General features: G+C 36.5%; 1 protein-coding gene across 1 annotated transcript in view; it reads right to left on the reverse strand.

Moving 5' to 3' along the window:
- Positions 1-1,023: 1,023 nt before the first annotated feature.
- LOC128986166 (signal peptidase complex subunit 3-like) overlaps positions 1,024-25,188 on the reverse strand; it is a 46,949-nt gene continuing 22,784 nt past the window's right edge. The window contains exons 2-5 of the mRNA XM_054406349.1: positions 10,341-10,416; positions 9,391-9,477; positions 2,959-3,062; positions 1,024-1,540 (exon numbers count right to left, since the gene is read on the reverse strand). Coding sequence (XP_054262324.1) covers positions 1,411-1,540; positions 2,959-3,062; positions 9,391-9,477; positions 10,341-10,416 — 397 coding nt within the window. The 3' untranslated portion in view covers positions 1,024-1,410. The remainder of the gene's footprint in view (positions 1,541-2,958; positions 3,063-9,390; positions 9,478-10,340; positions 10,417-25,188) is intronic.

Below are 25,188 nucleotides of genomic sequence, written 5' to 3' on the forward strand. Positions count from 1 at the left end.
TATAATTAAAATTATACAAGTAGGCCTAATTATTTTTTTTTTATATAGGCTATTATGTAAATATCTAATGTTAGAGGTTTAAAAAGTTGACTAGAAGAGTAGTGTTCAATTTAATTTCCATTAATTAGGTTTATTAGCCTTTAACTGGATAAACGCCCGGCGCTTATGGATTTTGGGCTGTTATATGGGCAAATACCCTGGGCATTTGCCCCGAGATTTAAACGCCAGGGCGTTTTACATCACTACATTTGACACAAAACCACATTAGGACGTCTTTTGGGCCAAAAAGTTGTGGTACACAATGAGAACTTTACTTTTTTCTATGGTTTAGGTGCAGTGGTAGAACATTATGGCAATGGTAGATGTGTGCTACACTATAGGATACCTTCTAAATTAAAAGGGCAAATTTTCTTAAACTGTGTCCCCTCCCATAACTGTAATATGCATTTTATACTTATATGCTAACCCCGTACAAAGGACGGGTACTATGCTAGTATTAATTAATTAGTTGCTAGGCAGCGGTGACAATAAAAAAATTCTATTTAAATGCTATGGATACTGATTGGTCATTTAATATGCATTCATGTTTTAAGAAAGTAAGCGGGCAGCTGATTTTGCAGCCCGCCAAGGGATGTAAAAACCTGCTTGGTTCTCAATGACGATGACAGCTGGCATGGCCAGCCAAACGTAACTTTCAGCCACCAATTAATGTATGTTAAAAAAGCTAAAAACATCATAGTGTTGTGAAAATTGTATTATTTGAGTGTGACTGCAGTATAGAATAATAATTCATACACTTTTTAAATAGTACAAAATTGATTTCTTAAAATAACAAATAGATGGGAAATCTATGTTAAGCAGTTGGGAAAATTTAGGCTTCTCCCCCCCTGGAATTTTACCAAGCAACACCACTGTGTTTTTTTTTTCATTTCCAGTTTTTTATCAAACAGAAAATTATTCTACCATATATTATAATCAACATCTCTTTGGGAAAGAATGGATTTTAGATAAATCTCTGACAACTTTAGTGAAAATGTCTTTATTTAACCCTAACAAATATACAATAATTTAAACATGGGAAGATCTTTCACATGACCCAACAAAACGCTAACAGATGAGAAATTCATTCTTAGCTTAGACTAAGAAATCCAAACATTTTTGTTATTATGAGATGATTGCTATGTTTCCAAAGCTTAGTAAGTATTTAACACTATTTTTTTACAATTTTAAAACATTTTTATAACCTTTTCACATTTTGAAGTGTCATGACAAAAAAGACCACATTAAACCAACTAAGTGAAAGTACTTCAATAAACACAACCATTCTAAGTGTAAAAAAAACTTGACCGACACAGGTGCAGATAACACAAGTCCTCAGGAATACTGTTACAGCTGTTACTGTTGGTGAGCTCACAGCCTCGAAGTGGTGTATTCGTTGGGGAACTTGAACGAGTGGTGGCCGAGCGCGAAGATGCTGGGCAGCAGTCCGGCGTTGGGGATGATGTTCCAGGTCAGAGTCAATGTGACATTTGGGTTACTTCTGTAACAACAAATCAAAGATAATATAATGAGTACCAACCCTTATTTGACACACACTCCCTTATCGATTTGCCATCCTAATGGATCAGCTCAAGATCGCACTACTGACTCACCGCATTGCTGCTAGACAATGCACTCTTACTCCTGGACTCTGAGGATCTTGCAGGTAAGGACATTAGAGTGATCTTCTTACCCCCTCGTGTGACTTTCCCAATTCAGCCAATTAACCAAGGGGCTCTAATGAAAAGTTTAAAAGAAACTAGAAAAAAATGTTGACTTTATACATTAAACAGTTAAATTAAGGGAATACTGTGCCGGCAACTCAGAGGGAAATACAGTAGACACTTAACTGACCCTATCGGGACTGGACCTAGGTCAAATAACTCTAAAGGTCAGTTAACCCAAGCAATCCCTAAAAAATTAAAATATCCTTTTTCAGCTAATTTCCCTATAGGGAAGTAGCTATGTCCGTAAACACGATAACTTGAGTAATTATTGTGCGATTTTGAGTAATTTAGCTTGAAAGCGGGATAAACTTGAAGGAGTTAATAATAAGGATAAACCAGCATATCAAACCAAGGAAACGGGGATTTACGGGGTAAAAAAGAGGTTCTCTAATTTTTGAAATACAAAATTTTCCAATTTCTCTCTAGACCATTTTGAAGAGCTTAAAATAGCTTATTCCCTATATGGGAAATTCGTTAAAAACAAATATGCCTAATTTAGTTTATTAAAGTGTTTTTGTAAAATTATTAGTTACGGAAAAAATAAAAAAAAACAATGTAAATTTAAAATTTCCATGTTATTTTTATGGAGAATATTGTGATCTGATGTAATTTGCTTGTTTATAAGTATATTTTTATCAAACTTTGCAATCTTTTTTAGTTTATACTAAGCCATTGATATTTTACAAAAAACACACTTTATTAGCCTCCCTGAAGCAGTAGTAAACCTAGATACTCGTTAAACCTAATATTATTTAAATAAATAGATTTAATAATTGAAAATCATATCAGGCAAATTAAAATTCGATTGGTCTGCAGGTTTGCTTCGGCGGGGGTATTTTTCTTTAGAAAAGTCACAAATAAACCCAAAACACAGGTTAAAAACTTTCAGTGGAATAAATTATTTTTGTAGGCAAGAGTCAATAAAAATTCTTATTTTTTTAATACATTTTGATGTAGGCCTATACAAGTTCATTTTGGTTCCATTTAGCCTACCGTTAAATGAGTGGAACTCTACTGTATTTTTTGAAAGACTTTGTTGCATTTTCAACATGGTTTAACAAAAAATGTACTACCTAACTTAATTAAGAAATAGGCTTTTTATTTTCTTTAGATAAGCCTAGAAAACCTAAGAAAATCCTAAACACAGATACATATTTGATCAAAAAGTAAAAATTGCTTGGTTGTAACTTACTTTAAACCGTTTCCATCATCCCAGAAGTAATATTTAGTGTTCATATTTTTAAAATCCAGCACTGCATTTTCACCTCTTAATATGATTTTGTCCCATAAGACAACCTGAAATAGACATCATAACATTAGTGATGTGATCTGTACTTAAGGTTCCAATACCTGGTAATGGTAAAACTCCAAGTGATTGTTTTGATTTTACTTTTGATGTGGTATTCATTTGAAAATTCTCTAATATGCTATGGCACTTTCAAGTGTTGACACCGTTGTTGAGCTGACACACTTCTTATGCTTACAGCTCCACACAGGAAGCGCAAGACTAAATCGTTTGTATAACATTGCACAACTCACCGCCTTTATCAGTAATTATTTGTGTCGCAACAGAGGAACACCCAGAACCAAGGATAGGTTCTACAAAATAGCACTAATTGTAGATTACTAAAATCTTAAGATAGAAGAAGAGAAAATTTTGTCATCACCCAGTAGGTACGACGAAGAAAAGCGCCACAATTCACAAATAAGGTGTCAGGATATAGTCAATGAAGGAACTGGAGGGGCTGCATTTTGGTTTTCATGTTAATTAGGGGAAAATTGAATCCATGTTCTAGCAAAGGGTAGGCCTCTACAATAAAAAGGTCGTTTGGGGGAAGGCATTAGCTACTTATGGACAACTTTTACAACAGCTACACCTTGTCATAAAACTAGGGTTCTGCAGGTCCCCAACTTTTTGGGTCAGGTCGGGCCAGCAGAAGGCCTGAGAGATTGGGTTGAGTCAGTGATTTGTTGCCTACAACTCAATGATACTTTCGATAACTAAGTGTACCATTAAATAAATCAGACTGATACAGAGGTAGCAATAATCAAACATATCGCTAGGGCTAATGGTTATGTTGACAATTTAGTGAACAGACTCATCACCAAACAGAAGAACAAATGTAAAACTAAAATTGAAACTAGTCAACTGAACAATGAAAATATATTCAATATATTCATTAATATTCCAAGGACCCCTCGAGGGAGGGGAAAACCTATTTGAGTTACCTCGTTTGACACCTAGAAGCATCGGTCCACCCAAATCGGTACCAGGGTGTAATAAGGCCAAATATGTATGTATTACATACAGTCACACTATCCAACAAACTTTGAAAAGTCTATGAAGCATAATAGCTTCAATCTAGTATTCAAAACAAAAATAAAACAATAAAAAACCTACTTTAGGAGAAAAAACCATGGAAAGACAACAACATTCGTGTATGCAGAAAAACCTTATGTGCAATTTTTAATGTCACGCCACGCCGTGTCCAGATACTTGTGGTTAAATCAAATTTGACAGAACTTTGTCTGATGGGCGAGGTTTACATCGGAACCACCCTCATTAAGTAACGGAATAGACTAAAGACCTAATTAGGCAACACATTTAGTCTTTTCCATTGCAGGAAAACCATTACTCTCGCTCCCAGAGTAAAGAAATTGCTTAAACCCTAACCTTAAAATAAGAAGAATGTGGAAGCTCTTTGTTATCAATCATCCTGAGACGCAAGTAACTCTTCAAATGTATAGAGATGTTTTTAATTCAGATTTTAATTTAAGGTTTGGCATGCCAAGGTCTGATACTTGCATCTATTGCGACCGGCTCTATATCAAATTAATAGCAGCTAACGATGAGAACAAAAGAATAACAGTCGAAAGAGAAAGTCAATTTCACCACTCAAAGGTAGATCTTGCCTATTAGTCATTGGCAGAAGACACAACTTTTGCTAATGCTAACCCAAACACAGTTGTGCTATGTGTTGATATTCAACAGGTTCTTTTTTGTCTAAACCTTACGAACAACAATGTATTTTATCAAAGACAGCTTTCATGTTAAAATTTAGCCTTACACAATGCAGGTATGAATTAGGCCATGATGTGTTTTTGGGATAAAACTGTTGGGAAAAGAGGTTCAGCCAAAGTTGCTTCATGTGTTTTGAAATAGATAACTCTACATTTTTCTTAACTCGCGGAAGGTGAAATACGCAACTTGTTTATCTGGTCCGATAGATTCGTTGGCCAGAATAATAACTTGCGCATTATTGCTTTGCTACAACATCTCCTTGTAAAAGAATATTTTTGTCTGTGGACTGTGGAACAACATTTTTTGACCACAGGCCACAGTTTCCTTCCTTGTGACCGAGACTTTACGATGATCGATAAAGCAAAAAAGGGGGAAAAGTGTACATCCCCTTTTATTTTGTCAAAATCATCGTAAACACCAAGGATTATTCCCGACCATTTGTAGTAAATGTGATGGATGGCGAGGACTTCAAAAAAATTGATATAGTCTTAAATTCATTGTGTACAACTAAGTTCAACATAACAGACCACGGATGGTACCAAATCACCAGACGACCCAATTACACTACGTGCAAGACCATCACGTAATGTCTTGCAACCATGGAGGTCACACTGTTTGGCAAAGAAAATCAAAAACACCAAAAGGTTCTACCCCCCTATAAAAGTAGCAGCGTTCCCTAACTTTATACCAGTTCCTTAAGAATAAAGCCTGCAAAGAATTTAGATTATTTGTCCCGATATATGCCAGAAGAGTTTAAAGCTTTCTATGACAGTATAATATAAAAAGAAGAAAAAAAAAACTGCACTGGCCTTAGCCTTGAACAACACGCCACCAGATTCGCCAGGCATAGATGAACCAGCTGAGATTCAGGTAAATGAATCCAGCCAAAAGAAAAGGGGAAGGAAGGCTGTTTAAGAAAAGACAGAAGTGCTGCTTATAGAGAAAAAACAAACAGCAGAAGCAAATAGAAGATCTTGAGCAAAGACTGAAAAAGTATAAAAAACTACTAGAAAGACAAAAAAAGAAGTCAGTAACACAAACTTCATCTCCATCACCAAGAAAAAAGGTTGCAAACCTTGTTGGAAAGACATTTGTCTCGCCTGAGATTAAAAAAGCAGCTATTTGTAGGATATGCATTACAAAAGCAAATAGAGGGAAAATTTAAAGAGATAAAGGGGCATAAGAAGAAGGTCCAGCACTTAAGAAAAGAAGTGGGATGCGATGTAATAAAAAAGTATAGAGTACAAACGCATCTAAAAAAAAATAATACCTTACAAATGTGCTAAGGGAAAGAAGAAATGCTTAGTGAGGAGTTCTTTGGCCAAAGAATTGATAACTTTCTTCGAAAATGATTCTGTCAGCAGAATTTGCCCTGGGAGATGAAGAGGGATGTCATAAAACGTAACAAAATCACAAAACAGAGGTGTGTTTTGCTGGATACACTAAAAAATCTCCATGTAAGATTTCAGGAAGAAAAAAAGAAAAATATTTCATTAACATCCTTCACTAGATCTAGACCATTTTGGGTCACATTTCCAAAAAGATGCGATAGAGAGACCTGTGGATGTATCAAACACAAAAACTTTGGTCTGATAATTCAATCATTGAGAGCAGTGAAAGTTATAGAAAAAAAAACACCACAGAAGTAATTAGTTCACTTGTTTGCTCGGTAAAAAACAAAACATGTATGCTTGGTGAATGCCAAAAATGCAGAAACAAAGAGTTGGCATTTTTTTATAATAGTAACTTCAGCATAAAGTATTACCAATGGACAAATGTCAAGGAAGAAAGGATGATAAAAAACAAAAAGAAGGTTGTGAAAAGAACTGCGAAAGTGAATAAGGTCACACAAGTAACGCAATTGATCAAACTTTTCAAAAAAGAAGTGGCCGGATTTAAAAAACACCTATATTATTCCTTTCACCAAAACAGCAAATTGAATGAAAAGTTAAAAAACCTAAAACATAAAGAGCTTCTTTTCAGGATTGATTTTGCTGAAAATTATGTTGCAAAATATGCTAAAGAGGTACAGTCGGTTCACTTTAGAGCCTCCAAAAGGCAATTGTCCCTACACACTGGTGTTAGATATTCTAACTATGAAGGCCAGCCGCAAACAGCATGTTTCACTACAGTAAGTAATACTCTTGATCATCAGTCACATGCTATTTGGGCCCATCTTGAACCCATTCTAAAACGATCTGCAATCCAATACCCTAATGTTGAAGCAATTCATTTTTTTCCGACTCTCCGTCCACTCAATATAGAAACCGCAATAACATATATCTATTTAAAACCATCATTCCAACTATTTTCCCTAAGTTGAAGGCTATGACATGGAATTTTACGGAGTCCGGCCATGGTAAAGGAGCAATGGATGGCGTGGGCGGGACCCTAAAAAGAGAAGCTGACCGTGCTGTGTTACATGGCAAGGACATTACTGATGCAGGTTGCTTCATAAAGGCCCTGTCAGGTGTGGACATCCATTTGATTGAGATAGGTTCAAAGAACATCACAGATCAGAAAAAACAATTAAGTTGGAACGTTATTCCACCAATTGAGGGTATAACTCAAATAACTTTTGTTAAAGGAGGGAAAATGTATGGAAACATGCTGTCATGTTTCACATGTCCCATGGCCAGCCCGTGCAAGCACTACAGACTTTTTGAGGTCTTTCCTGAACTACCCGTGTTAAAACGCAAGCTGAAGGTTGAAAACGTCTGGTCTTCTGACAGTGACGACTGCTACATGCCTGAAGTTGAAGAAACGTCCTTCTACGTTCTTATATGAAGAACATGGACGTGCCTGAATATGGGGTTGACGTTTTTGATAATGGCGTTGACTTTCTTGAAGATGACAATGGCGTTCTTAAAGATGACGTTGACGTTTTTGAACCAGTGAATCCAGGTAATTAAATAACTCATTTATTAAACCAAAGTAAAAATACATATACACATTTTGGTTTACAGTAATAATAAAAAAGCTAAAATCATAAGTTCTTTACAATTTATTTCATTGTTCACAGAGAAGATTAATACTAGCCATCAGTCAGGAAGTCATGGACGCTGAATTCATGTAATAGAAATTATTTTTAATTCCTTTTAAATTTTAGATGGTTTACTATGTTTTTCAGTCAGATGGTTTTACTTTCAGGTGAAGAAAACGTCGACTTACCACATGCAATGGGGATCACAATAGGAACTTTTCTCTTAATCAGGATCAGCCATGCGGGACCAAGCACTTAGAGAGGCCAGGACTTTGTGGCAATTGACCAAACTGAAGTTATAAATGAAGAATTTGAAGTCATGTTTATGAAGTCATGTGAGAAATACGCCGCGGTTGATTTTTTCCCTGATGAAAGTGATGTTTCTTTTGTGAGCTCTAGCCAAGTTGTGAAAGTGCTGCCAATGCCAACAATGATATTACGAGGGAATCGTATTATTTATAAGTTTTCTGAGGCTCCTTTGGACAATGCGTAAAAATGTAAAAATGGACAATGTATTAAAGTGTTGTTATGCCTTTCAACTAAAATTGCTAACTTTTTTGTAATAAATAAATGTTTTGTACTGTAATTGACAGGCCTACAAACATTGAACTTAGTACAAATGTTTTGTGTATTTTGAGGACGACTATGTGTTCAACAAAGTTTAAGAAGACAGCTTGAAAATGTAGCTATGACATTCCCAAACTAATCGCTTGATGCCATTTTAGGATTGATGACCAATGAAGTAACCTATTTTCAAATTTTCAAAAAAATAATCGTGGAAGCAGTAATAAACACATAAAAACTTTCATTGTTTCATGTATTCTTTCTCAGTCATTATCCCCAATTATACAATATTGATTGTCTTAAAAAAAAATGGAGAATTGAATGTGAAAATAAATCAACGCTGCTGGCCACTTCAATCCGGTCACGGCCATTTCAGTCCGGTCACAGCTGCTCCATTCCGGTCACAGTAATGAAATATATTTTATTTCACTCTTATATTTCCAAAGTGTATACCATTTTGATTTTAGATTATCAACTTAAGTTGTTGCTTGGTGTTTGTGAATTTTGATTACAATTATTTATTTTTACTAACCTTATCACAACTTGTTGTGGTATTGATTACACAAATTTCAAAATACAACATTTCTTTTTAAGGTTATTAACGTCAATTGTACAGTTTAAGGATAAATAATACATTTATTTATACATTGACAATATGTCTATTCAATACAACCATGGCTTTAATTTTACAATTGCTCATCTAAATTCTTTATTTTTTGTATGTTTAAAAGGTGTGACCGGATGGTAAAATTTCGGTTGCATCACTCATTAAAAACACCCGTAAAATGAAAAATAAAAAAAATAGCTCTGCTGCTAACTTGGATGCATATATTATGAAACAATTTATTGTATTTTACTATAAATATAATTTTTTTAATTAGTAAAAAATAAAAAATAAATGTTTCTTAAAATTATTATATTTCGTGATTTTGACCCCTGATCATAACAAAAGCCTAAACTTGCACCACTTTAATAACATAATAGGTTATAGATGTGAAATATTTTAAAGTCTGTAATTAATGTATAAGTAAGCACATGTGAACGTACAAACTTACCTGATTGAGAACATTGTTGGAAGTTGTATATTCTGCTGTCAGATACAAGAACAGCTGCTTCACATTCCAGTTGAAAAGATGAGTGAGATGTACACAGATGTTAAGGAAACTATAGGCGTAATGGAATCATCTTGCAATAAAATACCTATATATATTTTTTCAAAAACTCATTCTAAATTTGATTAATTTTATACAAAAACAATTAACATTACTTAGTAAATAAATACTTAAATACCCCACCATTGGTGAAGTTCGCTCTACGATCAGATCTGTGTTGGAGAGAAATTGCAAGCCAATTAAAATTTATCACCAGATTTGTGATTTTTACTTCAAAGGAAAAGGAGTGATGGGAATTCCTTGATCAATGCTCGTTACATAAATGTATCAATGTTTCAACGGTTCCCTTTACAAAAAATGTAAGAATATGATAATGGCAGGACTCTTAATAAAAATTAAAAATAAATGCACTAACAATAGCTATCTAAATTTATATGTTTTGAACTACTCTTAATGCAAAAAAGGCCTGAGGCTGTGCTTGAAAAGTGTTGTGAGCAGGTGACCAAGAACGAGGGTGTTAGGTTTAGTACTGGAACTGTTCAAACGGTTGACCATTGGCCATAAAGAGTTCAGACATATTGAACAGTTCATAATTTTTATATGTTTGTCAGTTCTGTGCTTTTTTCATTAAATTCACACACAAAATAATTGTTGGCTTATAATTTTCTGTGACATGGAATTTGGAACAAGTCTTTTTAAAAGAAACTAGACCTACTTGGCTTGGATGGAATGTGATGAGATGGGTGGGCTCTTTGCAAGTCAAATCAATATTCAGCTATTTCCAACTGTTTACCAATTATTATATATGTCTTTGAACAATGTGGCAAATTTTGAAAAAATATTTATAAACTACTAAAACCAATATTTTTAGTCAAGAAGTCTCAGAAAAGGATATCAGTCTTCAAGTTGAATGTCAGGTAGCCTAGGTCGTTCTTCTCTCTTGACGCACTGTAATCAGGTACATTTTTCCTAAAACATAATACAAACCATACTAAACAAAAAAGGATGCATGTAAAGCATGATGTATTTATGTAATTAATTAACCTATATAGGCCTACTACAAACTAAGGAGAAGTAGGAAGGTGAGAAAAAGATTTAGAAGCTCTTGCAAGCCCATCTCACATTTCTAGAACAAAGATGAGACAAGTATATGTTTGCCCCAAAACAGGAAAAGTGATTGTGGCTAAAGGCTTTTAAACCATATAAAGTTAACCAAAGTCTATAACAGATAATGTTGACTACTAAACGTGTGTCACCTTAGCCACAAATGTGTAGACTAGACTCTCTCAAGAAAATATGATTAAAATATAAAGTGATGGCCATGTACCTGGGATTGGATGTTAACCTTTTTAAGGCCGGCGGCCGTAATAGACCCCCGCAGTAAAACATGCTCGTGGCCGGTGGAAAATACATAATAGGTACATACAAAATACATAACAGCCGGCCATCTCGTTTTTGTCAATTTACTGGCTTCTCACAAATCCAAATGCCTTAATTCTTTGTTTAGGAGTAGTTTAGACACTATAAGGCTTCATGGTAACACTCATTGATGGCCTTTCTGACAGTTGTCAGCTGGCTTTTTTATCTTCTTCAGTCCTACCAGTGTTTTTGTTTACATTGGCTATGTAGTATAACGTGTGTTATTCTCTGTTGGTTAGATTTGAGATTCATACTAAGCGATTGTTTTGTAGTGAATGATGTTTTTAATGGTTATTTTAATTATATCTTGACATAAATATGAGAAGAAAAAAAAACTTTAAACGTCCCCTACAAGTGAAAGTACCTTTATACAAAATGTAGTTTCAAGTGGTGTTAGATTTTGTGATGATGCCGGACTTTCTGAAAGTGTGCTAGAAGAAATTATTGAAAATGAATCTGAGGACGATTTAGAAGACATATTAGTGACTTGTTTAAAAGGACACTGATGACGATCCCGATTTTGACCCTGCCCAATGCTAACCTGAAGATTTATCAGATGAAGAGCAACCCTTAACATAAACAGGCAGGACTAGAGGCAGACCACCCAGATCTAGGACCAATGATTCAAATAGTAGGCCTAACATAGATGAAAATGCACATCAGGTTAGAACAGTACAAAACAAAACCATGACCAGAATGAAGTTTTTGATGTTCAATGGGCAGTTGGTGAAGCGGATGCAAATGATGACTGGAGCATTATTTCTCATAAACCATAGAACATGAACTTTTTGAGGTTCGAGGGCCAAAACATTGCCCTCCAAATGACTCAAAGTCTATGACCTACTTTTTATTGTTCTTCACAATTTTTTTACTTGAGACATTCGTACGTATCCAGACTAATCTTTACACTGCTCAATACTTTGAAAAATTTCCTAGATCCAATCTGAAATGCAGCCTATTACTTTAGTTGAAATGAAGGCTTTCCTGGCTGTCATTCTTAATATGTGTTTAAATATAAGACCCACAATCGATAGCTATTGGCGTACCTACTAATAATGAGAGTCAGAATTTACCATGGTTCAATAATATGTTTAGCCAAAACCGGTTTGAATCGATATTGTGATTTTTTTATATTACTGACAGTCGCACCCTTGCTAAGCCAGGTGAACCGCAGTATGACCCATGTGGATGATTTTCAATGTTAGTCAACCATGCGAATAGAGTATTTCGGCAATGTTAAACCCCCCGTAGAGAGCAAAGATGAGAGTTTGGTAGGGATGAAGAGTCACAAAGCGACGACGCTGTATCTCCTCAATAAACACCACCAAAGATGGGGTATTAAATTGTGGATGATGGTTGACTCCGTTTCTAATTATTGTCTCGTTCCCTTATTGTTTTTGTTATTGTCTTGTTTCCCTTTTGCTATAAGGGGAAAAATATCACTGGCAACCTTTAAATAAAGACAAAGACCATGGGAGCCTAGCATGTAGTGTGGTTGTAAAGTTACTTCAAATGGGTCAGTATCTAAATAAAGGGTACCACGTATTTTTGGTAACTTTTTGTATGTCTGTTCCTCTATCTCAGCATTTATTTGCTAAAGAAACTTACTTAACAGGAACAATGAGGAAAAATATAAGAGAAATCCCATTTAAAATTAAGGGGAAATTAGGGGTTGGCCATCAGCGCTATAAGGTAATCCACCAAATGTTGTCCACTAAAAAAAACCGGGCATTTAATCGGCGACTCCGGCCGAGCCCGACCAAATGTGTGCATGCGCCGCGACGGTTGATCGAATAAATGTTACGTGTATTCAGTGTTTTGTATTTTAAGTTTATGACAAACCTGAGAAGAGGATAACCTGATGATGTGGCAGTTGCCACGAAACATGTAGTTTGTTTACCAACACCAAAGAACAAGGATATTGTAAGGTAACAATATAATTTTATTAATACAAAGCAATATCCGAAGAAAGTAGAACGATGAATTCTGTAATAAATAGATGATTTTGGTTCCTAAAGTAACGTGTTCTACCCTTGGCTAATAGCGAACAATGTGCCACTGCCAATTATACTGTTCATTGATGGGCACGTTAGCCACATTACAAAACATCTGAGTGACTTGTCTAAGAAAAAGTCCATCGAGCTTATCGCGCTGTACCCAAATGCCACCCACGTCCTCCAGCCGATGGACGTGGCCGTATTCCATCCTCTTAAGACGGCATGGAAAAATTAATTGGATGAGTGGAGAACTGAAAACGGGGGAAGAAAAATTAAGAAGGAGGAGTTTGCCACGATCCTTGAAGAAGTCCTCGACAAAAGCTTCAAACCTGAAACAATAAGTAGTTGGCTAAACAATAAGTAGTATGGTTTCAAGGCAACCGGGGTCCTAAACTTGGATCCAAAAGATGTTTCATTTTTTAAGGGAGCGAAAAAGGTTCCACTGAACCAAACAAAGAATCATCTGATTGAGCTATAATCTCACCTCAGCTTCCTTGAAAACAGGATAGAGCTGGGGAAAGTTGTAATATTTGAAAAGAAAGAAATCCCCAGACGTGACGAGTCACTCTATGACAGTGTTTCCCAACCGGTGTGCCGCGAAATTTTAAGTAGTTAAAATTTTTTTGATCTCATAATACACGTGTTTTAAGTGCGGTTGCGCATTCATGACAGCACGTTCTTTTGCGTACAATTACTTGTCAGTGTTGAATCTATGAAGTCACGCCCCAACTTCCACTCCTTACCATTCACTACGTTCCGCTTCTAACATTAACTAATAGTTTGAATCTTTCCCGGTAGAATTCGGTAGCGCACGGCATATCTGCCTTCCAATAGTTCACTAATCATCCACTAGTAAGCGCTAGGCGTAGAGAAGCGATAGCATAGCAACAGAACAGAATACTCATTGACAGTTGTTAACCTGTCAGTGCTAGTGTTGTTTTGTACTTTGTTAGTATTGATTTTGTGTGACATGGATCGTTATTTAACAAAGAAAAATGATGTTAGTACCTGTTCTAACTCAAGTGAACAGACTAGTAGTGCTGACGTTAGTGGAAACAAAACAGTTATGGCAAGTAGGCCTACAAAACGAAAACATAACGAACGTAACGATGGTGGATCGGTTAAGTTTCGTCAGTACCATGACAGCTACTTGTCATTCGGGTTTACGTCGTCTGGTGGAGAAGAGCCAAAACCCCGTTGTCTAATTTGTAGTGACCAGCTGTCAAATGAAGCTATGGTACCAAGTAAGTTGAAGAGACATTTAGTTACGAAGCATGCTTTTGCTGCTGAAAAACCGGTTGAATATTTTAAAAGACTTTTGTTAAATCAATCCGCACAGGCTTCAACATTTACAAAACTCTCTCCTGTATCAGAAAAAGCACAGGAGGCCAGTTACGTTGTAGCTGAATTAGTTGCTAAAAAAATGAAATCACACACAACAGCTGAATCAATAATTTTACCAGCTTGCTGTGAAATTGTTAAAATTATGTTTGGTGAGGAATGTGAAAAAGAAATTAGGAAAATCCCATTGTCTGACAATGCAATAAGTAGGCGCATTGAAGACATGTCCAAAGACGTTGAAGCTCAAGTTATTAAAAACTCTTAAAACAGTAGATTTTTTTGCTCTACAGTTGGACGAGTCCACAGATATAACCGAGAAACCTCAGGTTCTAACATTTGTTAGATTTATTTGTGAAAGTGAGTTAATTGAACAGTTTTTATTTTGCAAAGACCTTCCTGGAAATACAACTGGACTAGATATTTTTCTGCTAGTGAACAATTATTTTTCCGCTAATAGTTTGTCATGGCAGAATTGTTTGAGCGTTTGCACAGACGGTTGTCCTGCAATGGTTGGCCATATAACAGGTTTTCTGGCCTTGGTTAGGAAAGAAAATCCTGATATTATTTTTACACATTGTTTTCTTCACAGGGAAGCTCTAGTTGCCAAGTCTTGGTACCTGAGCTGAATGATGTTTTGCAAATTGTTATAAAAATGGTTAACTTCATCAAGAGTAGGCCTTTGAAGTCCAGATTTTTTGACAGTTTGTGTTCTGCTATGGATGCTGAGTACACCCAGCTATTACTACACACAGAACTGAGATGGTTATCAAGAGGACGTGTCCTTCAAAGATTTTATGAACTTAGAGATGAGTTATTGATATTTTCTACTTGTGAAGAATCTGAGTATGCTGATTTTCTCAGTAATGAAAACTGGTGTGCGAAAGTAGCTTTTTTGGCTGACATACTTGGGAAATTGTATTTTTTGAACAAAGGCATGCAAGGAAAGCAAGAAAACATTCTCACTTCCACTGACAAAATAAGTTCTTTGCAGCAGAGGCTTTCGATGTGGAGAACTAAAATTGAAAAACATGGAACCTTGGGCATGTTTGAACTGACAAAAGATTGTGACATTAACTAAACTTTTTCCAGGCTAATTTTGAAAAGTCTGCGTCTGTTTGAAGGAAATACAAAAAAGTACTTCTCATCCCAAGATATTTTCTCAATGGACTGGGTGAGAAATCCTTTCATTGAAGCTGCTTACAAAACTGCATTGTTTTTCGACTGATGAAGAGAGTGAGCTGATCGAGTTGAAAAATTACCGTGGTTTAAATCTACAGTACTCCAAATTAGTTGAAGATGCGGAAGCAGAATCAAAACTGAAGAAAACCAAAGTTAATATTGATATTTCATCTTTTTAGATTCCTTTGCTAAAGGAGTATCCGTTAATTTCAAAGAAGGCCATGAAAGCAATATTGCCCTTTTCTACTTCGTACATTTGTGAAGCTGCATTCTCATCAATGAACGCAATCAAGACCAAAACCCGTTCTCAACTAAAGTCTTTGGAAGAAGATATGAGAGTCTGCTTGTCAACCATTCGTCCAAGAAAGAAACTTTTAATGAACAAACGTCAAGCACAAGTTTCCCACTTTTGAAGAATACACGGAAGTATTCATGTATTTTGAAGAATACAGTTTCAAAAACACTAGCTGCGGGGCTTAGGGTACGGGCAATTGTGTGTGATCAGGGAGCACCAAATAGAAAAGCGTTATCTCTTCTAAAAGTAACAACAGACGACCCTAAATTAATAATTGATGGACAAAAGATCTATGCCGTTTATGACGCTCCTCATCTCATCAAAAGCTTTAGAAACAGATTATTGGAAGCTGTTACTTATGTTATTAGATTCACAGATGTTCAGAATTATTTATTATTATGTTTGATTAATTCAATGTTGTTGTTTAGTTCAATGCTAACATTATGAAATGATTAAATTGAGTTTTATACAATTCTTGTTCTAATAATTGTATTTAATAATTGGCGACGAGGACAATTAATTATTTCTACGTTTCTATTTTACACTTATTACATTTACTAGTACAAATAATTGATTATGGCCTCCTTACAAGGAAATGAAACATTGAGTGAACTGAAGAAAGCAAGGGCTGTTGTTAAAGGTCAGTTGACTAGAGCTGAAAGAATGCTGGAAGAATTGTCTGGTATTAAAGTTGATAGTATCAGAACAAGACTCTCAGTGATACATGCTTATTGGGAACGATTCGAGCAAATCCAGCACAACATTGAAGTAAAAACAGATGAAAAAGAACTTGACACTGAAATCACATACAGGACCGACATGGAGGATATGTATTTCAAAATAGTTGATGTATTACAACTCCGATTAAGTGAATTGGAAAGAGTCAACGAAACAGAAGAACTACAGCAGATCAGACCATACAGTGTTGATACTCAGAAATTGCGACCGCTTACATCAACAATTTCGTTCACACCCTTTCAAGATGACGAGACATTCAAGAATTTCATAAGACGTCTGGAAGTCTTCATTCACTTACATGGACAAGGAATGCATCCTACAGACAAGGTATACACATTACTTCATTCTTTAACCCCTAGCCTACATCAGAAGGTTTATGATTTATGTGCTCCAGAAGTACCTCTGGATAAGTCATATACAGAATTGGTGAGAATGTTGACAGATTATGTTGATCCACAGCCAAGTACTTGGGCTTTACAGCACAAATTCATGTCTAGAGTACAGGAGCCCAATGAAACAGTTAAGATTTATTCAGTTGAATTGCAAAAACTTACATCTAATTGTGAGTTTAACTGTGAGTCTTGCCAGAAATCAATCGCTAATACACTTTTGCGAATGCAGTTCATAAGGGGGTTAGTTAATAAAGATATTAGAGCCAAATTGCTTCAGGATAATTCATTTGTATCGTTTCAAGATGTTGTCAAAGCAGCGACAGCGATGGAAATTGCAAACCACGAGAGTGATCTATCTGAATACTATGCAACTAAAACTAATAGGCCTAGTACAGTACATCAGATTGAGGATAAATACAAAAATGCATCAACTAAATCGCACATGACGTCAAACCAGAAAAAGCCTTCACCTCTTTTTGAGAGTCTTAAAGGAAAATGTTACAGATGTGGTTCTCAAAACCATAGGGCCAATAACTGTGAGTTTGCCTCAAAGATATGTAATAAATGCAAGAAACAGGGACACTTAGCCAGAGTATGTTTAGGATCTACAAGAACAAAAATTCACCAAGCCGAAGAAGAAGACTGTCAAGATGAACAACACGAGATTTTCAAAATAGATAGAAGAAATGGAGATAAAATTATGCTTGACTTATCAGTTGAAGGTAAACCAGTTCAAATGGAACTTGATACCGGTTCTGCTATAAGTACTCTGCCTTACTCTACATTCAAGAAACTTGAGATTAATAGGAAAATTTTTCATACACAAGTGCAGCTACGAACATACACTCGAGAAGTTTTCAAACCAAAAGGAGTTGTTTTTGTGCATTGTACATACAAGGATCAGAAATTTACAGGCAAACTTTACATCGTGGATGACAACCTTGACGCAATATTTGGTCGCGATTGGTTGCGAGAAGTACAGTTAGACTGGGCTGAACTAAAGGCAGTACAACAATACCCAAAAGTAGGTGGTCTTGACAATCTTTTAGAGAAGTTCAAGGATGTGTTTAAGCCAGGTATCGGTAAGATTCCAGATCAACTTGGACACTTACAACTTGTCGATGGGGCTCGTCCAGTATTTATGAAGGCTAGGCCTGTGCCATACGCATTAAAACTGAAAGTCGAACAAGAACTTGACCGCTTGGAAGAAGCAGGAATAATTTCGAAAACTCAAGAATCTGAGTGGGGAACACCAATCGTTCCAGTAGTCAAGCCTAACGGAGATGTGAGAATATGCGCGGATTACAAAGTGACAGTAAACAAGCAGATCCAAGATGAACATCACCCTATTCCCAAAATTGAAGACATATTTGTCAACATGAATGGTGGAAAATTATTTTGTACACTAGATTTAAGAAATGCTTACCTTCATTTGGAAATGGACAGTGATAGTGCAAATATCCAAACCTTAAGCACGCATAAAGGACAGTACAGGGTACATAGATTAATGTTTGGTATTAAAGTTGCTCCTGGAATTCGGCAGAAAACAATGGACAAGACGTTGGCAGGCCTAGAGGGGATACAGTGCTTCTTTGACGATATAGTCATTCAGGGAAATTCAGAAGAGGAACTACTTCTGCGTTTGGAAAGTGTCTTAGGAAAACTAAGAGAAAAAGGTTTAAGACTCAATCGTGACAAATGCAAGTTTCTCCAGAGAAGAATACATTATTTGGGCCACGTCATTGATGAAAAAGGTATACATAAATGTATGGACAAAGTAGCTGCCCTAACTAAGGCAAGAAAATCTGAGAATGTAAGCGAACTACGGACATTTTTAGGTTTGGTAAACTATTACAACCGATTCATAAAAGACCTTGCTACTCTACTGAAACCATTACATAAACTTTTACAGAAAGGGAACAAATACGTTTGGAATGAACAATGTGAACAGAGCTTTGAACAAATCAAGAAAGTTATCTCCAGTGATACTGTTCTTTGTCACTACAGTCCAGAACTACCACTAGTATTAGCTACAGACGCATCTCCTGTTGGGTTAGGCGCTGTTATATCACACCGTTTTCCTGATGGGACCGAGAAACCAATTGCTTTTGCCTCTCGAACGTTGACGAAGCCCGAAGAAAAATATAGTCAGATAGACAAGGAAGCAACTGGCATTATTTGGGGCCTTAAAAAGTTCTTTACTTACTGTTACGGTCGCAAATTCACCCTCGTAACCGACCACAAACCACTAGTCACAATCTTCAACCCAGAAAAAAATCTTCCATCCATGTCTGCAACTCGTTTGTTCAATTATTCTCATTATTTATCAGGCTTTGATTACAGCATTGAGTTCAGAAGATCAAATGAACATGGAAACGCAGATTTTCTCTCTAGATTTCCTACTGAGACACAAAATAGTACCTGCATTGACCAAATTGATGTTTTCCTAACAAGTCAGATCAATCAAATGAGTTTGGATCATAAGTTGGTAGCAAAAGAAACTTCCCATGACACGGAAATGAATAAGATAGTACACGCTTTACAAAATGGTCAGTCTGTTGAAAAACTTGGATTTCACGATGGTGAACTGAGTCTTCATGAAGGTTGTATCCTCAAGGGATGGAGGGTTATGATTCCGAAGTCTCTTACTAAAACTGTTTTGAATGAATTACACTTTGGACACATGGGTGTATTGAAAACGAAAGCATTAGCCAGAAGTTTTTGTTATTGGAAAGGACAAGACAAAGATATCGAGGAGTTGATTGCATCATGCAGAGCGTGTCGAGAAAAACAAAATGCACCACAAAAAGAAGTGAACCATCCTTGGATACCAGCTACTAGACCTTGGGAAAGGATTCACATTGATTTTGCGGGCCCTACAAATGGACTTTACTTCCTGTTAGTCATTGACGCATTTACCAAATGGGTAGAAGTATTGCCTACGAAATGTACTACAGCTACTTGGACAGTAAAGGAGTTGCGAAAAATGTTTTCTACTTTTGGATTACCAGATCTTCTTGTGTCAGACAATGGACGACAGTTTACTTCCTTAGAGTTTACTAGCTTCCTTGAACAGTGTGGAATTACACATAAAACAACTGCACCATATCACCCTTCATCTAATGGGCAGGCTGAACGTTTTGTTCAAACTGTAAAGAAATCACTTAAATGTATGGAAAATGAACCTGGGACTATCGATGAAAAATTACATAGATTTCTAATGCAGATCCGTCAAGCTCCTAATTCAACGGGAACCTCTTCATATTTCCTCATGTTTAATAGAAAGATTCGCACTTATCTAAGTCTACTAAAGCCTCGGGGAAAACACAAACCTACCTGTCCAAAAGGTATAATGCGAAGATTCAATCCTGGGGACCGCGTACAAGTCAGAAATTATTCAGGAAGAGACAAGTGGGCCTTGGGAACAGTTGAAATGAAAGATGGTAATCTTCATTATTACGTTAGAATGGATGATGGTCAAACTTGGAGACGACACGTGGACCAGATACTACGCACAAAACTTTAAGGGGGGGACCACTGTTACATATGTTATTAGATTCACAGATGTTCAGAATTATTTATTATTATGTTTGATTAAGAAAAGCGTTATCTCTTCTAAAAGTAACAACAGACGACCCTAAATTAATAATTGATGGACAAAAGATCTATGCCGTTTATGACGCTCCTCATCTCATCAAAAGCTTTAGAAACAGATTATTGGAAGCCAAATCAATTAAGTTTAAAGACATTGTCGGTGAATGGAAACACATACAACAACTATTTACACTTGACCAAAAGGCAGGAAAATAACATAGTAAAAGCACGCCTTAACGTGAAGTTGAGTGAAAAACACGTCAATCCAACCTCAAGGGAAAAAATGAACGTGAGGGTGGCTGTCCAGGTTTTCAGCCATACGACACGAGCGTCATTATTAAGGGCAGCTCAAATGCCCGAATTCGGCGGTGCGGCCGAACAGACAGCTCGATTTATTGGGACCGTCAACGACATATTTGACGCGTTAAATAGCAAAACAGTGGCAATAAATTAAGTTGTGCACTAAACATGAGAGATGACACCACAGCAAGATTTATTTGTGGTATTAGATCATGGTGCGATCAACTGAGAGTTATAACCAAGAATGAAAAACAAAAGATTGTGCCATGTTTCTTGGGCTTAAAAATGAGCATCACCAGCATTCTCCAGCTATGGGATGATCTGAAAAAAAATCTCATTCCTACTAATGGCTCGGTTGAACCAAGATCCTCTCGAGAACGAGTTCTCTATCATCCGTCAGCGAGGTGGTTGGAACCTGGACCAGACTCCAGCTCAGTTTTCAAGGTTATATAATTTGTTCTATTTTTTATACTAAACAAACTTTACCACACAAAATCTAATTTTGAAAATTAAATTTCAAAAAAATTCTGACGTCTTAAATGAAAAAACATAAATAATATATTTATCATCACATTACATTATTTTAAAAAATGTTACGCAAATAATCTAAGTGCAAAATATTACATTTTTTCCCCTAAAAACACAAAATTTCACAATTTCTTTCCAAACCATTTTGTAGAGCTTAAAAAAAATAATTTGAACTGATTTTGCGCTTGAAAAAAAAAATTTTATGGTTAGACTACAGTTGTACAGTAAACCTTCAAAAACTGGACACTCCTTTAAAGTTCAACGCTATTTTTTTTACATGAAACCTGAAAGATTTCGGAAATGGCAAGAGAAAAGAAAAAACGTAAAGCAGATAACTCTGATAAAGATGAGACAAGTGCGAAGAAAAAAAACTAGATGTTGAAAACCTTGCAAAATATGTGCGGCAAAAGAAGCTTGCAGCTGAAGATTTAAAGAAAGAATGTCTAAAGAACAGCTCCAGAAAAAAAAGGGAATGAGATAGGGAACACTGTCGACAACTAAGGGAGAAGAAAATAATAAAACCTATAGGAGAGATGAAGGCACGTGACCAAAAAAAAACAAAGACAGGAATGGAGAAAATACTCAGCAACTTACAGGGAAAAACATATTTAAAGGATGCCATGCATTACACTCCTCCACATTCTGAGTTAAAAGTTGACGAACCAGCCCCTCTTTCAGCACAGCAAGAGGCAGAAAACAAGTTCGCCGTAATCGAGCAAAAGCCTACAGGACGATCACCTAATAAGCCGAGGAGATTAAGAACTTAGAAAGAAATGTAGCCAAATACAAAAAAACGGCTTCAGCGAGAAAAAGGAAAATGAAAAACCTAAGTTCACCTTCTCCTTCAAAACAAGTCAGGGACTTAGTTGGGCATGAAAGAGTCTCTCCAAAAATTAAGAAAAGGCTTTTTGTAGGATTTGCTTTACAGAAGCAGCTCGAAACTCAAATAAAAAGCTCTACTCCAAAAGGGAAAGAAAGACGATTGGTGTCTAAAGCAATTGGACAAGATTTTGAAAAAGTATAGGATACAGCATTATTCGAAAAAAGTTGTATATCATAAATATAAAAGTTCTAAAAGTGAATGATAGTGGAAACATTGATTTAAAGTATTCAAGGAAGCAATATAAGACACTTAAGGTGAAGGAGGCTGACACAAAAAATTTTTTTTAAGATGATTCGGTTTCCAAGATGTGTCCTGGGAAACATGACTTTGTTCGCAAAGGGAAGCAGAAAATGCAGAGAAGGATTCTTTTAAATTTAAATGAAGAACTTGTACAAAAAATGTATTGATGAAACCCAATTGAAGATCAGCTATGCAACCTTTACCAGATCAAGACCATTTTGGGTGACTGTTCCCAAAATCCAAGGACAGGGAAACATGCGCTTGTGTTAAGCATGAAAATTTTGAATCCCTAATTTCAGCACTAAATAAAAGCAAACGTCATTGAGCAAAAGAACAGCCACGAAGTGTTAAAGGAACTGGTATGTTCAGTAGACAGTGATGCGTGCATGTCAAAAAAGTACAATAAATGTAAATACAACATGATCCAGAAAGTGATGAAGAGTTAAAATATTTCAAGTGGGAGAAAATAGTTGAGGAGCGCATGATTAAAGGGCAATCAAAGCAGATACGAAGAGTAGTAAAAAAAGGAATGTCATGCTCTTGCTTCACAGATTATTGAGCAATTAATGTCCATGTTTGCCCTTATTTAAAACACATGTATATAATGTTATACACCAATCACGTCAACTAAAAGCCCTGAAAAGCAAACTCAAAAAAGGAGAGGTGTTGTTTCATATCGACTTTTCCCAAAACTATGTTTATAAATTGAGTACTGAAATCCAGTTGATGCATTTCGGTGCTTCAAAGAAAAAAATATCACTCCACACCATAATAAGATACCACATGGAAGAAGACGAAACCAAGTCTCAGTCATTTTGCACAGCATCAGACAACCTAGACCACCACTGTCACGGTGTTTGGGCCCATTTGCAGCCAGTTTTTGAAGAAACGGCAAAGGAATTCCCAGACATTCACACTGTGCATGTATTCTCGGATGGACCAACGTCCAACGTCGAAGAGACAAAAATCAAGAATGTATCAAGATCGGTCTTCTATCGCTCTAGACCCTGGTGGGTGCAGCGACCCAAAAAGAAAGACCGCGAGACCTGCGCTTGTATAAAGCACGAAAATATTGAATTCATAGTGGCAGCATTGAAACGTGCTAAAGTTATTAGTTATACAGATGTCCATGATTTGTTACGAACCACAGTATGCTCAGTCAGGAACGAAAAATGTATGATGGGCCTTTGTTCTGATTGCGGGAACGAATCAGTTGAGTATTGTTTAGGAGAAGATAAAGAAATTTATTACAACAAATGGGAAACCATTACTGAAAATAAAATAATCAAGGGAGTTACAAAACCAATAAAACTTGTCGAAAAGACTTTGAAATCAGAGAAAAAGTCAGAATTAGTAAAACTACTTAATGCTGACTTAACTCCTTTTAAAAAACATGTTTTTAACATGATGCATCAGGCACAGATGTTGAAAAGGTTGACGAAATTTCCAAAGGAAAATGAAATATGTTTTCAAATTGATTTCTCACAAAACTATATTGCCAAACTTTCCACAGAAATACAGAGTGTCCATTTTGGTGCATCTCAGAGGCAAATTTCTCTACACACTGGAGCCATGACCACAAAAGAAAATAATAAGGCCAAATGCACCACATTTTGCACCGTCTCTGATGACTTGGATCACCATGCACATGGAGTATGGAGTCACATGAAACCCATTTTAATTGACGCCACAGAGCAAAGAATAATAATAGAGCGGTCGCTCAGTGGTGTGGCGTTGAAGCCCGAACACCCCACAAGATGGCGCCTCCCCTCCACTTCCCGGCACTAGTGCTTCCGCGGCCCGAGCGTCGTCTCGTCCCGCATTGCGCATTCGCATCTATTCGCATCCACCCTTGCCATCGTATTCGTGTATTATGGCAAGCATAGCCTATGTTATTTTATTACGATTGTTGACTTTGTTTCCAAAATGCCGCACTGTGTTTGTTTTGGTTGTAGCAACAGCACCAAGAAGAAAAAGGAAGGTTTAACATTTCACAGGTAGGCTAAACCATTCTTTATTCCTTGTTAACCTTTTGACTCCCACGGGCGCGTATACGCGTCCGCGCAGTAGCCCCGCCGGTAGCCCACGGGCGCGTATACGCGTCCGAGTGTAGTTTAAACTTCCCGCGCTAACTACGATCGCTAGGAGAAGAAGAATATTGCCTTGTTTGGTATTGATCTGTTCGGGAAAGAATGCCGTTTCTTGTGGTATTTTTCGTTTTGCGCTCGCGTTAGCTGCATCACTGCTACGATTGCTGAAACACAGATGTTTATTTCGTTGCGAACTAACCTGTAACACCTGTTGTGCAACTGCGTTATTTCAATGGTTTATTTGTAAACAATGTCGAATCGTGCGGGACCCTTTCGTTCACTCGCTGATAATGAAATTTCAGAATATTTAGATGATGATAGGTTTAGTGATGTGTCCGTAGACGATATTTGTGACGATTCGGATAATTCTCAAGTTAGTGATGTCATCTTTACCGTGGACGATATTTTTGAGACGTCTACCCCGAATTCACCAACTGAGCCTAGTGAAGATGTTTGTGTTGAGATGTGTAGTGTGGATTTATGTGAAGATGTATTGGTTTTAGAAGATTCACAGATTTTGGTAAGCAATACAGAGCCTAATTTTGAAGGTGTTAGTGCTGTAAACATTTCAGAAACCAATGTAAACACTGCCCCTTCCCAGTTGTTGTCAAGCAATACAGAGCTTACTTTTGGAGGTGTTAGTGCTGAAAACTATTCAGAAACCAATGTAAATATTGCCCCTTCTTTTGTTACTAATGTAAATATTCCTTCCACTTCTCAAACTACTGTATCCATTGCTCCTGGG

This window comes from Macrosteles quadrilineatus, unplaced genomic scaffold, assembly GCF_028750875.1.
Source record: "Macrosteles quadrilineatus isolate MER2022 unplaced genomic scaffold, UCM_ALF_1.0 Scaffold_2__2_contigs__length_208266976, whole genome shotgun sequence".
Classification (NCBI taxonomy): Eukaryota; Metazoa; Arthropoda; class Insecta; order Hemiptera; family Cicadellidae; genus Macrosteles; species Macrosteles quadrilineatus.